This window comes from Sander vitreus, chromosome 7 (genome assembly GCF_031162955.1).
Source record: "Sander vitreus isolate 19-12246 chromosome 7, sanVit1, whole genome shotgun sequence".
Lineage (NCBI taxonomy): Eukaryota > Metazoa > Chordata > Actinopteri > Perciformes > Percidae > Sander > Sander vitreus.
Genome location: NC_135861.1, coordinates 18,399,737 through 18,416,115, shown reverse-complemented (window position 1 = coordinate 18,416,115; position 16,379 = coordinate 18,399,737). Strand labels below are relative to the sequence as shown.

The 16,379-nt window shown below is 41.1% G+C and overlaps 1 protein-coding gene across 2 annotated transcripts; it reads right to left on the bottom strand.

The window, feature by feature from the left end:
* Positions 1 to 54: 54 nt before the first annotated feature.
* Positions 55 to 15,893, bottom strand: bgnb (biglycan b). Of its 2 annotated transcripts, XM_078255109.1 has the most exons (9): positions 15,648 to 15,893; positions 9,516 to 9,740; positions 8,691 to 8,955; positions 5,544 to 5,656; positions 2,881 to 3,094; positions 2,640 to 2,750; positions 2,172 to 2,265; positions 1,539 to 1,677; positions 55 to 1,442 (listed from the first exon to the last, which is right to left on the bottom strand). In XM_078255109.1, the coding sequence occupies exons 3-9, from the start codon at positions 8,938 to 8,940 to the stop codon at positions 1,245 to 1,247; spliced, it is 1,119 nt and encodes a 372-aa protein (XP_078111235.1). In that variant the 5' UTR covers positions 8,941 to 8,955; positions 9,516 to 9,740; positions 15,648 to 15,893; the 3' UTR covers positions 55 to 1,244. The 2 variants fall into 2 exon arrangements, with proteins under 2 accessions (XP_078111235.1, XP_078111234.1); XM_078255108.1 differs by lacking the exon at positions 9,516 to 9,740 and having other exon boundaries at positions 15,648 to 15,892.
* Positions 15,894 to 16,379: the final 486 nt, after the last annotated feature.

Sequence of the window (16,379 nt, the reverse complement as noted above, 5' to 3'; positions counted from 1 at the left end):
TGTGACCATGTAATGTGACCATGTTGTGCATGTGTGCGATTCATTTATCAAATGTTTTCCACGTTTGATATCTATTTTTTATTTCTTACACACAGCATCCAACCCAGGGGCATCAGTTGTTCTCTGGCTTTATGCAGCAGGCTAAAATGTCTTTATTCACATGCAGCAGTAGCTTGTCAGATTATAGTACAGAGACAAGACAGAATACAAATGGCTAAAGTAGTTCCACATAGGTCTACCAATGTAAACCGTCTAACTCTCCAATAACCCTGAAGCAGATAAAGCATAACAGAAAAAAAACTGTGCAAAACAATGCATCAACACTACTATTGTTCGTAGCACTATGTGAACACACTGCCTTCATTGTCTCAAAGCAAAGCGGATGTGTGTTTTCTCTAAATGGGACAAAAAAAAAACACTACCACTAGTGTCCCCTCAAGGAATACTGCATTAGTATTATACAGAGAGCATGATATTTAGTAAAGGCACATAATAGACACGTTACACAGGCAGGCTAGGCTGGTGGTTCAGTTACCTCGGATCAATGAGAAAAGATGTTTAGCACTGATGAGGGGAATTTTAAAATGTACTTATTGCCCTTTTAATCAGTCAACATCCATGTGATATATACAAAAACATTTTTTGAACTGGTAAAGGTGAATAATAGTTTCTACATTTTGTGTAGTTGTTTTTGTCTTTGTAAATGGTGGAGAACAGCCCAACATCTGTGATTAGTTAGTTAGTATACCAATATAATCACAGAGTTGAGGCCAAATGACTTCAAACCAGTGAAACAGAGACAATGCGTTGTCTATTTGTTGTTTATCTCCCAAATCAGCTCACACAGAAAGTCATACAGAACCCCTTTTTATGTATATATAAAAAATCTATAATGTATTGCTTTTCTATATTTTACTTGTAATCTTAACCAAAATATTAATAAAAAAAGACTTCTTTCACAATAAGCACTATTGTGTAAAAAATATGGAATGAAAAATGCTTCACAAGTTTTCATTTTTCATCGATTTAGGCTTGGGGAAAACTTCACTTCTCTTTCTATTTCATCAGTTTATTGCCCATCCTCTCCATAACTTATCCTCTCTACAAAAACAATAATAAAGATAATAATCTCAAATACAAACTCCCTTTCCTCCATCTCTCAAGTTTTTTTCATTATTTAAATTATCTGCTCCTCCGCCATCACCTTCCCCTCACTCTCTCCATCTCTCTGTATCCTCCTCTCTTTACTTTTTGTAGTTGCCAAACTGAATGGCCAGCCGGTCGCTGACACAGCGGAACGTTGCAGGCTGCACCTCCCAGTAGTTGACAGGGTTAGAAAACAAGCTGATGCCATTATAGAATGTCCTCTTCATCCCAAATCCTCGAGGGCAGAAGTCATCCGTGCCCACCTGGTCAATGTTGTTGGAATGGAGGTACACCACCTGGAAAGCAAGTGTGGCGAAGTCGAGGGTGAGTAGAGCATCATGTTAAACATTTAATCTCAGATGGAAAATAAAATGTATGCATGCTAGACTCACCTGTAGGTATTTCATTTCTGGGAGGCCTTTGGGGACACGAGTGAGGCGGTTGTTGTCCAGATGCAGCTCTCTCAGCCTGGGGAGGAAGGACAAACTGCCGTTCTCGATGTTACGGATATGGTTAAAGCTAAGGCCCAACCTGGAAAAAGTAAGACAAGAGGAGAAATGTGATATAGGCAGAAAGCAGGCCACTGCATTGTACATTAAGCTGACCTGTTTTACTAATGTTTGCTGGAGTAACTGCAAATTCCCTGATACGTATCCCTGCAAGAAAGGGATATTAAGCCTGGTGAGAATTAAGGCTACAGCAGCCTGGCAATACTCCTGTGACTATAAAAAATCACATTTGAGAATAGAGAACAGTGTAGAAAGGAAGTAAGAGAGAGAGTTGCAAAAGTCCACACAAGCATAAACTAGTTAGTACTTATCCTGCCACTTTTTTGTGGCATATCAATGTAGTTCATATTATTACCCCTGAGGGGCACTGCTGACTGCAATGTAACCTTTTAAACCACAGGATAATTCTTCACAGATATGCAAGTAAATCCCTCAGGGTTAAACCCCCCCCCCCCCCCCCAAAAAAAAAAACAGTCATGATTAAAAATGAGTATGATGTTGAAGTGTCAAAGATACCTGTACAGGTTTTTGTAGCGTTTCAGGTCCTCCAGTTCCACAGCCTGGATCTGGTTGTGGTCCAGATGAAGCTCATGGAGACTATCTGGTAGTTCTGAAAGAAAGACACCATAACATAACATGTAAGGCTCCACTTTAGGGTGAGATTTGATCTTGCCCTATAGCTGTCCATTCCTTTTTTGTGTGCTTAGTAGCTTTCTTAGAGAAGATGAGAAGATTGATTCCAATGTTACGTCTGTCAGCTAAACATGAAGCTACGACTAACAGACGATTAGCCTAGCTTAGCATAAAGACTGGAAATGGGGGGAAATAGCTTGCCTGGCTCTGTCCTAAAACAAAATCCATTAAAGAAATCTGCCTTCCAGAACCGAATAAGCATACAGTATTTCCCAAAATCCTGAACTATTCCTTTAATTATGAATCCATTGAATATATGTTGACATTTTAGTTACACAGATGAGTTGTTACCTTTGGGCACCCCAGTCAGTTTGGACTCTGATATACGCAGATAATTCAGTTTCAGTCCCTTGAAGGCTCCAGGCTCAAAACCACTGTTGTGGATGGGGTTTGCTCCCATTTCTGCAAGATGAAGGGAATATTTGTGGCATGAAAAAAATACAGTCTCTTTAATCTTCCATACAGTGGCAAATGCAGTGGTGAGCACCACAGGGTAGTGCCTAGATGTGTTTAAGTCATCAGCATTTCTGACCTATGCAGTTCATGTTGCCCAGTCCTGAGAAGGCTCCAGCTTCCACCTTTTTGATGCGGTTCTCGTGGATCCTTATCTCAACCAGAGAGGCCGGCAAGTTCTTGGGGATAGTAGTCAGCAGATTCTTGGAGAAGTAGAGCTTCTGCATGTGCTTCAAAGGCACGAATGTTTTGGGGTGGACTTTGGAAATAAGGTTATTCCTCAGAGACAAACCCTAAAAACCATGGAGAGGCCAAATTAAACAACCACTTTAGCAGACAGTCAGACAATTAAAAGTAAGAAAGCTACAATAATATAAAGAATACACAAGGGCTAAATGTGTTTGAGTGAATTAAGTCAGATCCAGCATCAATCCATCATCCAGCAGACAGTCTCTCCACCTGTGCTGGCTGAAAGATGTAGACAGATGTAGGCTGAGGCAAACCAACCTTAATAGAGATGCTATTGTATAATGTCATGTCAGGAGTTTCCTACGCTGCCAGACTTAATATTGCTCTTGGGGAGCACTCTTGAATGCGGGTCAGGAGTGAGCAAAGTTTTTCTGCTCAAAGAGGCAAGGATGTGAGCTTGAATACTCCCATTTGGCTTTAGGCTCAAACTTGATACAATTAAAGCTCTCAGAGCGAAGGGCGGTGGAGGGTGAAAAAGAAAGGAAATGAACCTCTAAATCCTCGAGGAAACAGAGGGTCATAATGGTATTTCACAGTACCGAAGCCAATACAAGCTGAGCTGAGACGTTAACACATCCTTGAGAAGCACTGATCTAATGTTCAGCATTTCATAAAATCTCAATTGAGGAGATTTAGGATTAAGCAGTACTTTTTAACCAAAGTGTAGTGTCATGTACCGCCATCCCAACTCTGAAGTACCTGTCTTCCTGAAGGAGTATTTAAACTCATGCTGGACATACAATATTATAGATTACCAAATAAGGTCCTTCTTCGCTCATCTATGCATGTGTGAAGATGCTATTGGATCATTTACAAGAACTATTCTTACCTACGTAACAAGTAACATAGTAAGTAACCCAGATCACATGCAGCAGATTCATCTGTGAGCGTCTGGGTCACGCATCTTATCCAGGGTTTCTATGTGTGTGTCACTACTGTAGTTTCTGTGTGTATGAATGTTAGTGAGTGTTATGTGTAAGTATGTGTAGCATTCTGCTAAATTTGTTTATATATTGTTCTTTGATCTGTATTTCTGTTAACAAAAACATATGGGCTGGTTTAATTATCCCTGGTATATAATAACTTCTGCTAAGCATAGATAAACACATCGTTTGGAAAGATGCTGAAATGTCCTCTGTTGTAAGTACTGTAGCCCTTGAACATCTCAGGTGCTTTTCTTCTGTATTGGATGCAGCCAGGTGTCGGCCATCCTAACCTTAACTACTTGAGGTCAATGCCTAACCCCAACCAATCGGGCTGCTTCGTAGAGTGGGACTTGCCTAAATGTTGTGTGGGATCCATAATAACGCGTCATAGCCACGTGTGGACTGTTGCTAATAAATTAGCTAGTTAACTATCACCCTCACGAGCTAGGAGAAGAGACTGCATGTGTGCCGAAACCTACTTTTCCACCAAGTTTTTGAGTGAGTATGGACATTGATAACGGTAATGATATGGACATTTATAGTTAAGCTCATTAGTGTTTGTGAATTTCTGGATAGTGTACGTTGGATGCTGCCACCTATGTTGCTGCAGTAGAGATGCTCAGGACTTGCTGCTGCATGGCACAAGAGCCTGAGTTTTGCACACAAACAGAGACTTAGGACAGGTTTCTTCATCGTACAGCTTCCCCCTGGACAGAGGGTTTGACTACTAACAGCTTTTTTGAGTTACCAAGTAACAGTGAGTACAGACACTATTCTCCTTAAAGGTTTTCAAATTAACTCCAACAAGCGAGCCAATGTTGTGGTACCACAAACTCAGTATTACGTAAAAACCCCAGGTGTATTTTTGTTTGATTTCTTTTGGGTCATAAGGACATTTTAAAGGGTTAAATTGCCTGATTCTGGAATAAACATTTTCTTGTATGACATTCAATCAATGTGGTTTAATGTTTATTCAGGTGAGATAGTAATGTGATATATGTGTTAAATGCGAGTTATAGTGGCTAAGAATGAATGCATGAGAGTCTTAGGCTCACATTAACAGTATAGCTAATATAAAAAGCTAACTAGGCCTCTCTGCACCCTAGTCAGAGTCATATGCCCGAATTTGTTGGCTGCTGTAGACACATCCTAATTTTACATTTTAGTACCGCTCACCAATTCATCTCCCATGCAACGGATCTATCAGATTTAAAGGGGCACATGATAATTATGGGCTACATATGTGTATGTAACTTCCTCCCCTGACCTTGGTGGGATAGGCGTGCTTGAGGCAACACTGTCTTATCATACCGATGTTATGCTTCCCTTCATCTATGGAGACATATAGTTGAACTACTATTCTGCCTGAGACTGGTTATGACCTACTGCTGTCATGTTGGACACTGACCTGAATGAGACCTGTGGTACCACTGTGTGTGTGTGTGTGTGTGTGTGTGTGTGTGTGTGTGTGTGTGTGTGTGTGTGTGTGTGTGTGTGTGTGTGTGTGTGTGTGTGTGTGTGTGCGTGTGTGTGCGTGTATGTGTGCGTGTGTGTGCGTGTGTCTTACATATAAGTTAGTAAGGCCTTTGAAGTCATTCTCTTTCAGCTCGGTGATACGGTTGTTCTGCAGGTCCAAGAACTTGGTGTCCAGAGGAATATTCTTTGGCACCTCGGTCAGACCTGAAGACAAGACCAATCAAAACACAGAAGGGAATCATACTCCATTAAATGCTTCCATGGTGAACACCCTGTTTTCAATGGACAAGCTTTTAGGATATCTTAGTCAGACATAGACCTTGGAAAATAAATAGTCACTGTGTGTTTTAAAAACCTCCATCAGGCCTAAACATGAACCCAATCACACTCCTACACAATCTCAAATGAGCACTTTGGGCCTTCTCGTCTATTATTTTAATGAGAGGTGGACATAGACACAGCCATGGAGATCACACAGAGACGTCAAAGCTGCACATAACTAACATTACTGGTTGTTACTTACGAAGACATGCCAGATGGGGACACCAGATGTTTTCCATCTGGTTTCCATTTGACAGAAGTCACAAAGGATGTGACTTAAATACCGTCAGCAAAATCACACATCAAATAAAATGGAGACGGACACAACCCTGACACATTGAAACAGAAAAATACAAGCTTTGTGTGTGTGTTAATGTGTGAGTGGTGAAGCTGCAGTGAAGCTGAAGTGTCTTCATTTTGGCTTCTTTGAGACAGAAAACACCTCCTAAGAACTGATGAAGAAGTAGAGAAAATGTGCAAACATAAACACCAAGAGCTGTTCTGGTTAGGGTTACTTGTGAATATTGTTTACCAAGCAATAAATTCATTGAGGCTAAGAATGGGTTACAAAAAGCAGACAGCGTAAAGACATACACCTGCATTGTTCCATTCAGAGATCTCTCTCGAAAAATGACTCAGCACACGCACAAACACAGCAACCAGTGATCATTAACAAGACCACATCACAGAAGACATGTGGATGAGTGTATCAGATGTGGTCAGTGGCATAGACAGGCCACGGTAAGCCAATTCTGACCAGGGCCAACCTCATCTGGTCGACGACCATGATGCAACCAGACCCGCTGGTGAGAGAGGACGCCAGCTGTCCCACTGGGATCCAGTTTGCCACCAACCACATCTGTCCCACAGGACTCTACCCAGAGCTGTCCATCTAGAGTTAAGTTTAGATATATGGCTTTGGCTGTACTGTGCCACACCCTCCATGTCACCACACAGGATCAAACCCTTAGCAGCCCCTCTGACATTCTGTCCAAACCACATCCACGCAGTGCTGAGAGATCTGGTGCAGTGGCTGAGGAGGCTTGGAACTTTAAAGTGTAGCCTTATGCAAGAAACTAAAGCAAGATTTTGCCATCAGAGAGCGAAGATAAATTCATTTAAGTTGTAGATGAAAAATCAAGTTTTAATCCTAGGTATACTAATTATAAACCAAACTCAGTCTATGGTTTTCTCAAGTGTAATAACGTTGTTACAGCTGCTGTAAAGGTCTCTTAAGGTGCTCAATGTTACCAGGTGGATTCATGTGGAAATATTTACCTTCCAGCCAACACCTGCAGCTTTCCAGATGCATCCTGCCAGCTGTACTGTAAACCTTCAAATGTGTATGCCTGCATCAAACCTAACAGACAAGATAAACAAACCTGAAAAAAACTTTCACCCACACCCTGATTAACTGGATCCCTTTAACCCTCTAAACCCCAAACCACAGCGCATCACCCGTATCTGCTACACATCTCAAAGCCTTTACCACAAACTGACAAAACTAGCACCCTCTTAAACCTCAGCACCCTTCAACACAAATGCCTGACATCATGCTGGGATGCACATTGAGAGGAGACAGACGCCACCGCTAAAATACAACTGTTTTAAATAAGCATTCGACATCCCGGAAATTATACGCTTCCACATTTACCCGCAGCAGAGAGACCAGGGACAGTAAATATATAGAGCTTGTAAAATTATGATTCGACAAAGCCATTATGTCTAAACACAGACAGCTTATTAGAGTTATATAGCCAGTAGTATAATGTGAGGAATCTTTATATCCGTAAATAAGACTGAATGTAGTTTATTTGGTCCTGTAAGAATAGACAGAGGAAGCATAGCATGCACTTATAATATCCAGAAGCAGGAAGCATATGCTTGAATGGAAACATGACTCAAATTAAGTTGCAGACAAAAAAAAAAATCATATTTTGAGGTAGATATATTTGTGGGTAAAAGACAGAGCTTAATGTTTTTTGTATCCATTATTCTGGTGGAACTCATAACTATGAATACCCATAACCCTCATCCTTATCCTAACACATAAACACAACCTTTGTCTCTATCAATCTTCTTCCATCTTTAAATCTCTTTAAACTAACTCATTCTTCCCTCCATCATCCCCTCCTGTTTTTGGGTAACCATTAAACATCCCGTCTAAGTCCCAAAAACAACATGAAACAGCTCCTTAAAGACAGTGATGAGATATTAAACTTTTCATCTCCTCCGAAGTGTCCCCTTCCATCTTTTTCTTTACCTTCCTCTCTCCCTCTCTTAATCCCTTTCCATCTCTCTTTTTTTCTTTCCTCCATTTGCCTCAGTTTTTTTCCTCTGTCCTCTCCCAATCTGCATCTACGCAAAAAGTCTGAAACACAAAATCTATCACCAAAGACATGCCTTTACTTGATGAAATACTCCAGCATTATCCCAAGGAAGAAATTCCTCTCCGGTTTGTTATTCCCCGGAGCTAAGTCATGCAAAGCTCGGGTCATGCTCACTCACTCACTCTGTCATTTAACTTATCTGCTTTTTTTGTCTGAACCTCTTGACACACACACACACACACACACAGGTTTGTGGCACTATCTTTGTGGGGACCCGTCATTGACATAATGCATTCCCTAGCCCCTTACCCTAACCTTAACCATCACAACTAAATGCCTAACCTTAACCCTTACCCTAACCTAATTCTATCCCTAATCCTAAAACCAAGTCTTAACCCTCAAACATCTCTTTAAGCTACTGTGGGACCCCACAAGTATGCTGGACTCCCGGTTTTTGGAGCCCACGAATATAGTTAAACAAGCCCATACACACAAACACACACACACACACACACACACACACACATACTTAATGATGACAAAGCATCACAGACATGCATTTTTCTCTCTCACACACTCTTACTGACCGAGGTCAGAACACTGGACGACCCTGAAATGACAGTGGCAGCCGAAGGGGCACACAGGTGTGACGGGGGGGAGGATCTCCTCTACAGCCGAGCCTTCTTCCTCATCCCTCATCATTGTCATCATCCCGCCACTGTCCATGCTGTCCATGGCAAAATCCCAGAAGCCTCTCTGCTCGAAGGGCAGGGCCGAGGAGGTGGAGAGCAGCCGAGCCACGCATAGCAACAGCAGGAGGGTCCAATGTTGCAACATCTTTCACTTATACACCTGAGAAAACACAAGAAGGAAGGAGAGCAAAATCTGTTTTATTGTACATTAATGTAAACAGCTTTTAGTTGCCAGTTCCTTAGGTACAGCAAGTAAAATGAATGCAGTCTGATACAACAGCCCAACATAAAACTTAAATTCATGAAGGTTATAATGTTCTTTTAACTCTATTGTCATTTTAGATGGCTTCGATTATATTCCGTTACTTATTATTATTTGTTATATTATTTTGTCCACCCCATTTATATCCATGGGAGTAGACAGGAATATGCACATGGCATTGAAATGTAAGGAAAAGTGCATGAGCAAGGTTGGATAACCCTCAGACAATGCAGGCAACTGTCCTAGGGCCCCATCCCTGGGGGCAAAAAACATTGTGTTTAATCCAGATGTCCACATTTGCCCTCCACACGAGGAGGGCAAATAATCATGCTGCCATGTATAGTCTGCTGTGCATATTGTACTTAATGAGAACATGTGGGCGACAGGGTTCATAAATTAAAATATTATGAAATGGTCTGCTTATCCTTAATTATAAAGCCCTACTGTTTATACCACACCTAACAGGAATACCAGGACCTGCAGGCTGTAGAGGAGAAATAGACTCATTCCCCCAGGGAAACTCGCCAGGAGTTGACTCTGGGAATAAAAGTCCCTTAAACCACCGAGAAAATGTCACTGTCTGCTTCCTGCACACCGAGTCCATTCCCAAGAGAGTAGGTCACTTCGCTCTGACCAATCGGATATTGTCGAGGACATCACCTCAGCAGTGGAAAAATTTATTCCTGCAACAGAGCAGTTAAACAAAGCTGCCATTCATTTAGAGGGAAAACTGGGTGTGTATGTGCAAGAGCGTCTGTGTGCATGCAACACAGACTCTATGATGTCATAGCTGCACACGCACACACGCACGCACGCACACACGCACACACACACACACACACACACACACACACACACAGCTGAGTGAGGTCACCAGACGTGTGAGCATGCATGTGTCTGTTTGTTTGCATGGTTTATCCTGCATGCACTGACCTAACCTCCACCTCCACTAATACCGCCACCCTCTCTTCCCTCCTACTCAATCTAAGATTGTGTTCCTAGAAAACCAAATTATTACCAGGCCAATTAATCCTTACAGCGGAAAATCGTGACTCTTAACCTGAGGCTAATCCTATCAAAGCCCAGTTCTACACTGGACCCTGGGGTGACCTAAAACCCTATAATCTCTAACCTTGTCGTGTTAATTACCTTCTATGATCCCCAGCTCCTTAATCCTACAGATGGCTGGGGAGTCTTGATGCCAGTGGTTAGCGTGCAAAAGATCTTTCCAGTGAAGTTAACGATCCTGTCGCAAAATAATCATGTTTTCTTTGGAAGATGAGAGCGGATTACAGCATTATCAGGATCAAGAGATGGATGACGAGAAGGAGCAAGGGAAAGAGAAACGGGGGAGGTGAAGGTTCAAGTGAAATCTTGGATAATGTGTTTAGGAGTTTGTACTGCATCAAAACATGCATCTTGACCCAAGCCTATTCTACTTAATTTGACACAATTTAAACGCTTGCTTGATCTTTGCTCTGCCTACTGCCCGGCTGGGGGCTCTGACTCTTCACAAGACTTTGAATGGCCTAAAAGGCAGAGACTCCAATAATAAAGCTTGTGAGGGGGGATCTCAAGGGCTTTTTTATGTTGGGAAAATGCTTCTCATTCCACACTTCATGGAGAAAAAAAGTTGTGTAAGCACATACTGATCCTTTAAAATACAAAAGTAGAGCCTGAACAAAAACAATCCACAAAGAAGAATGTGGTCAGAGTATGCATCAAAGCATGTGGGTGATGAATTAACAACACATGCTTATCAATTCACCTTCAACACTTACTGACTATTCATAATCTTTTAAATACTGAATCATGAAAGTAATCAATTTTCAGTCCATGACCATTGCGTCTAAAGTTGCTTAAAGTGTTTTTGCTCTATTCAAAGGAATAAAAAGTATTACTAAGGCACATTATATAAATATGTAAAACAAAGAGCCTGTGCATGAAGTAGGTCTGGCCTGAATGCATGAATAACTGGCCCCTGCAGTCTGCTCCCTGCATTAAAAATAGCAGTCAAATTATACCATTTTGCAGAAGAAAAAACACCACTGGCCTTGGCTTGGTCAGAAGAATGCAACGAAAAGGACACGAGGGCATATATAGTCAGTATCACACAATGACACGCAACACACAAAAGAGCTGAAATATAGAAGCCACCAGACTTATTTATAAACCTACGATTTCTGCAACTTGAGCTTTGCAACATTGTGGGAGGATTAATTAGTATTGTAAATCTAAAAATGTAGCACCCTTGCTCTAATCTGTGGAATGTGCAATATTTTGTCGAGATGTGGAAGTGGATGGAGATTTGCAAGCAGAGGTGTTGGGGACAATGGGTGAGAAATAAAAGGGTGACAGGAACAAGTATAGTCCATCATCATCCAGGAATGACTGACTAAGGCTTCTATGAACACAACATGACGATAAGACTAAACTACATCCCAAATTTATGCAGCCTCTCTGGCTGTAATAACCACTTTTGTCTGGCCATGGTGTGTAAGTAAAAATTCCTCTCCTCTGCTTCCAGTTAAGCTGTGAGCCACCAAACATCCGGTCTGAGACGAAAACAAACCAAGAGCTTCAATCTTAATTTTTATTGCCTCAGCTCTCCTCTCATCCAAAGGCCAAGAGTGGTTTAATGGATGGATGGATGGCTCGGCTATTCTTGTCTCGCTCACTGTGTTTGTCTCTGAGGTGCTGTGGAGTGAATGTGGGGGGCAGAAGAGAGATTATACAAGAACAAAATAAGGGTTGAATGACAATTATGAGGCAGACAGAAAGAAAGAGTGGGAGTTGTGTGTCGGCGGTGGCGAGAAGGATGTGAGAGAGAAGCTGCAAAAGAAACAGGGAGATGTCTATAATCAACACTTGCAATCAGTGCTGTCTTTGCTGCACTATATGGGCAAAAGTATGTAGACAAATTAGTGCAAGTGCATACTTTTTTTTCTCAGGGTTTAACCTCGGTCTTTTAAATTGTTTAAATTGACAGAAACTGTAATACACAAAAACACCTCTGGCATAAATTGGAATGCCAACTTCGAGCCAGGCCTTATCACTTAACATCAGTGCCCCACTAATGCTATTAAAGGGAGCAAATTCCTGATGCCAGGAAAATCTTATGAAAGTCCTCCCCAGAAGAGTGGAGGCTATTATGGCAGCAGGTTAATGCCTATGCTTTTGAAATGAGATGTTCAACAATCACATGTGGGTATAGTGTTCAGTTGTCCACATGCTTTCTTGCCACAGTCCATACTACACTATACTGGTGGCTTCTCTCTACTCGGCAGCAATGATTATTTTACTTCAATAAAGCAAAGAAGAAACGGAAGGAAGTTCCCCACCTATGCCAAAGGTGTGTCAGCTATTTCAGAGACAGACAGACACACACACACACACACACACACACACACACACACACACAGAATAAGACAATAATAATAATTAATAATAATAAATTCCATAATAAATATAATAATTTATGTGACCTCTAAAGGTGGTTGAAGCTGTCATAACAGGCAACAGAAGACAGACATTTCTATAAAGATATGAATTCTAGTGGTGCAAGAGCAACAGGGCAGATTCAGGGATTGATGCAGACTGACAATAAAACGCCCTGATGTCAGTGAAAGCACCATCTGGTAAACAATCTGCCCCACAAGGGTATTAGTTGTTTGAGTTTCCCACACCCGGCTTCTGAGACTAGCTTTACATTTCCTACATGCACTATCCATCAAGTGCTGGGTACTTGTCAGCCCTCACATCCACCGCATTTACTTTGATGTGACTAGACTTCCCACAAGGCGGCCTTTGCCCTTGTCAAGCTAAACACACATATATTTAAGCTATATGCTCTTTGTGCTGCCAAGAACAATCACCTCAAGATACAACACACAATGGTTGGTCTCCCATGACCGCAGTCGAGAGAAAGACAATCACTATTACCTTCCACCCAGTCATACACACAACCCCCACTCTCTTTTGACTCACATGAATTGTTGCCACCTTTTCTCCACAGGGAACGTTTTATAGCTGTGAAATCATCACAAAACCCCTTTTATTATTGCATGTTATGTAGCTGCTGTTATTATCTGTGTCTGTAGCAAATGTTGAACTTTTGGCACCACAATGAGCCACAGATGCCAAAATCCATTAAGCCTTACAATATTGACAAAGTCACAAAACGCTGGCTCATTATATCTGTGTATTTATACTCAGGAGCACATCAGCTCTGCTCCTTAGACTGCATTGGCAGAGAAGAGTTAAGGTGGGGCAGAGAGCTCACCAAAAGTGCCAGCTGGCGCAACAATGCTGGTATTGGCAGCCGCCACGTCAACACTCACTGCCGTTTAACATCACAGGGTTTCTCAAATGGATCACAGTGCTGACTGAGCACAAAATATCTGATATGGCTTAGTATTGTGTTGCAGAGAATAAAATCTAAATTTGTTTTGGAGTCGCTCCATGGGATAGTTGTTTGTTTTCAGTGAGAGTTTTGTATTTTTTTCTCCAACCCATAATGCTATTCCGAACAGGATCCAAGCTGCAATAAAGTCTGACACCTAAAAAAACACAAATGTAAAACTCACACAAATGTTTGGATGTAAGAAAGTAAGCTGCCCCCCCACACACACACACGCACGCACGCACGCACGCACGCACGCATATGTAAACCATCTGTTTAATTTGGTCTCAGAATCACAGTCCACCTCCAAAATAATCTGGTCATTTGGCTGAACTCACTTTCTTATGCCATGTCTCCTTCTCTCCACACGTGACACACACACACACACACACACACACTCTAAATTTATGTACTCTTTAGACACACAGGCTGTTAGTGCTAGGCGGGTCCAGTAGAAGCGTTCGGGTGGAGTTAACTGCTCCAGCGACTGTAATTTGGTGACTGCTATCCCTAAAAAAACTGTTTGGCAGCGTCTCTGATGCCGCCAAGCTTGGATGTGGTGGCAAGCTGCTTAAGGCTGCAGAGACGAAGCCTAACCAGAGCAGAACAGAGAGCAGAGCAATGCAGAAGAACAAAAAAGGGCCATATCGGACAAATGACCTGAAGATCCACGTCTATGGGCAGATGAGTCTCATTTAAAGAATGTGGAGTATTTCAAAGTTTGTGCCATTTATAAGTGGGCTATGAATAGAGACTGTAAACATTTTTTTTCAAAAAACAAAATGGAACAATCAACAAATTGTATTGTCAAAACAAAGCAAAGACGACATTTCCTGAGCTTGAAATTAACTGACTTGAATTTGAAATTGTAAGAGTAAGGGAATATTTTACCACTAAAACCGATCAATAAGGGTAAAAGAACACTCAACAATGGGAATAAGCTACAGGGATGATGTGAGTTTGAATTTAGACAAAATGATGATGATGATGAGACGGACAGGTGAACGGACAGACAGGCAGCGAGAATCAACCAACAGACAGACAAGCAGGTGTAGGGTGGTCAACCCACAGGCTGGCTAATTGGCAAGCAGGCTGAAAGGTCAGGAAACAGACATATGTAGACCATAATTTTCACTGTCTGACCATCAACTCCACAGTCAGACACTGTTTGCTCTGTCTTTGTATAGTAAGGTGACTCAGTTAAATACACTGGTATAAATGGCTCATACATGGTAGTTAACCGTTGCTGGACATGAAGTCATCAGCACAAGACAGAATGGGGCCACAGACGTTAAAAGCTCCTTCCTGTAAAGGACTTTATGTTTGTTTGCATCATATTATGTGACAAAATAAAACACTGTAAGCTGGGATAAACTCCCTGCCAAATAAAGTTTCTCAGGCCACAGTTCTCTCAACACATTTCAATCTGAACGCTGTGTGTATATACAGAGGCTGAATTTTAGGGTAGTGCAGATGTGTACCAGAAGTGGGTTGACTTGATTGGCATGGTTCACTATAATTATTCTACCTTGATGATGATGCAGGGATGGACGTGAAAGATCCTATAAAGGCTCTGTGCTACATTTAAAGTCTGATGAGAGATTAAGGGTGCGTTGATTTGAGGACAAAGTGAGTGGAAAGAAAAGTTTTTCTTAATTATCATCTCATCTACTAATGATTGCTCCCAGTGAGCAGTCTTTGGAGACTTGTTGCGCCATCTAGTGTAACTCTGGAAAAAGAGCTGATTGAAAAATTACAGCATCAGTCGGCCATGCAACAGGTTACATTAAGTAGTTAGATAATTATATGGATAATAATTTAAATATAATAATTGTGAGAGGGGAAAAAACAAATGAATAAGATACACATTTAATAGGTTGCATGTTGCAAACTATGTAAACAATGTGATAACTTTAACTGAAAATATAAAAGTTGATGACATAAATTTTACCAAAGTATAACAAATGTGAAAATATATAACAAGAAGTAGAAATGGAGTTTAAAGCTACTAGAATTCAAATTGTACCGATATCACTACAACTACAGTTTAACAGTTTCTATATGTCACAAAAACTTTGTAATTTCTTTGTATAGAATTATTTTGTCAAGTAAAAATCAGCCTAGAAAAGGAAAGGTTGCACCTTGCCAATTACAAGACTGAATAGCACAACAAAAACATCACCCCTACCTTATGGACAAAAATAAGATATTAATTCCAAATTCCAAAACAAAAAAGGTTTCTCTTTCTGTGCGCAGATTATCCTGGAGATTTTTTTTTAAAGTCCTATTTTTTCATCACATTTAGGGATTTTTGCAGTATTTCCCTGTGGTCCTCTGACATCCAGCCACAGCTCCTCCGCCACTGTGAACCGTGTCAGGGCACAGCGTGTGCTCGTTTCAGTCCACACCGAGGAAATGACTGAGAGTTGGAGGGGGTCAAGCCCATAAAGTTAACAAGCCAGCCTCCTTTCTCCCCTTTTTGGATGGAGGAAAGAGAAGGAGGAGGATGAGTGGGAGAGGCCTGAGTACAGTAGTTCTGTGCTATTATAGCAGGCTACAGTAGGTATTGTGCTATTTAATATTACTCCTATGATCATTTATAAAGTGACATCATGCAAAAATCATAAAAAACAATAGACTTAATATTATTACACCAATAACATTTTACAACATTTTAGATTTCTTCATATTAAAGTGAAGAAAGATTTTGGTGATGTTTCCCTTTCTTTCTTTCTTTCCTTGTATCTATCTATCTATCTATCTATCTATCTATCTATCTATCTTAAATTGTGTATATTTAGACTACTGTATACATCCCAATGTTATCACATTGTTGGTCTGTAAGAAGCTGTTAGAGGAAAATCCCTGTTCATACTTCCAGGGAAGTTTTAGCTGTTAATACTTGTCTGGAAGGATTTGC

What these genes read in the sequence shown, in the direction of transcription:
- bgnb (XM_078255109.1), bottom strand. Translation starts at nt 8,940, where the DNA reads ATGTTGCAACATTGGACCCTCCTGCTGTTGCTATGCGTGGCTCGGCTG. An exon ending in CGTCCAGTGTTCTGACCTCG is followed by an intron (nt 5,657 to 8,690) that starts GTCAGTAAGAGT and finishes TCTTGTCTTCAG; the next exon opens with GTCTGACCGAGGTGCCAAAG. An exon ending in GGGCAACATGAACTGCATAG is followed by an intron (nt 2,751 to 2,880) that starts GTCAGAAATGCT and finishes TTCATCTTGCAG; the next exon opens with AAATGGGAGCAAACCCCATC.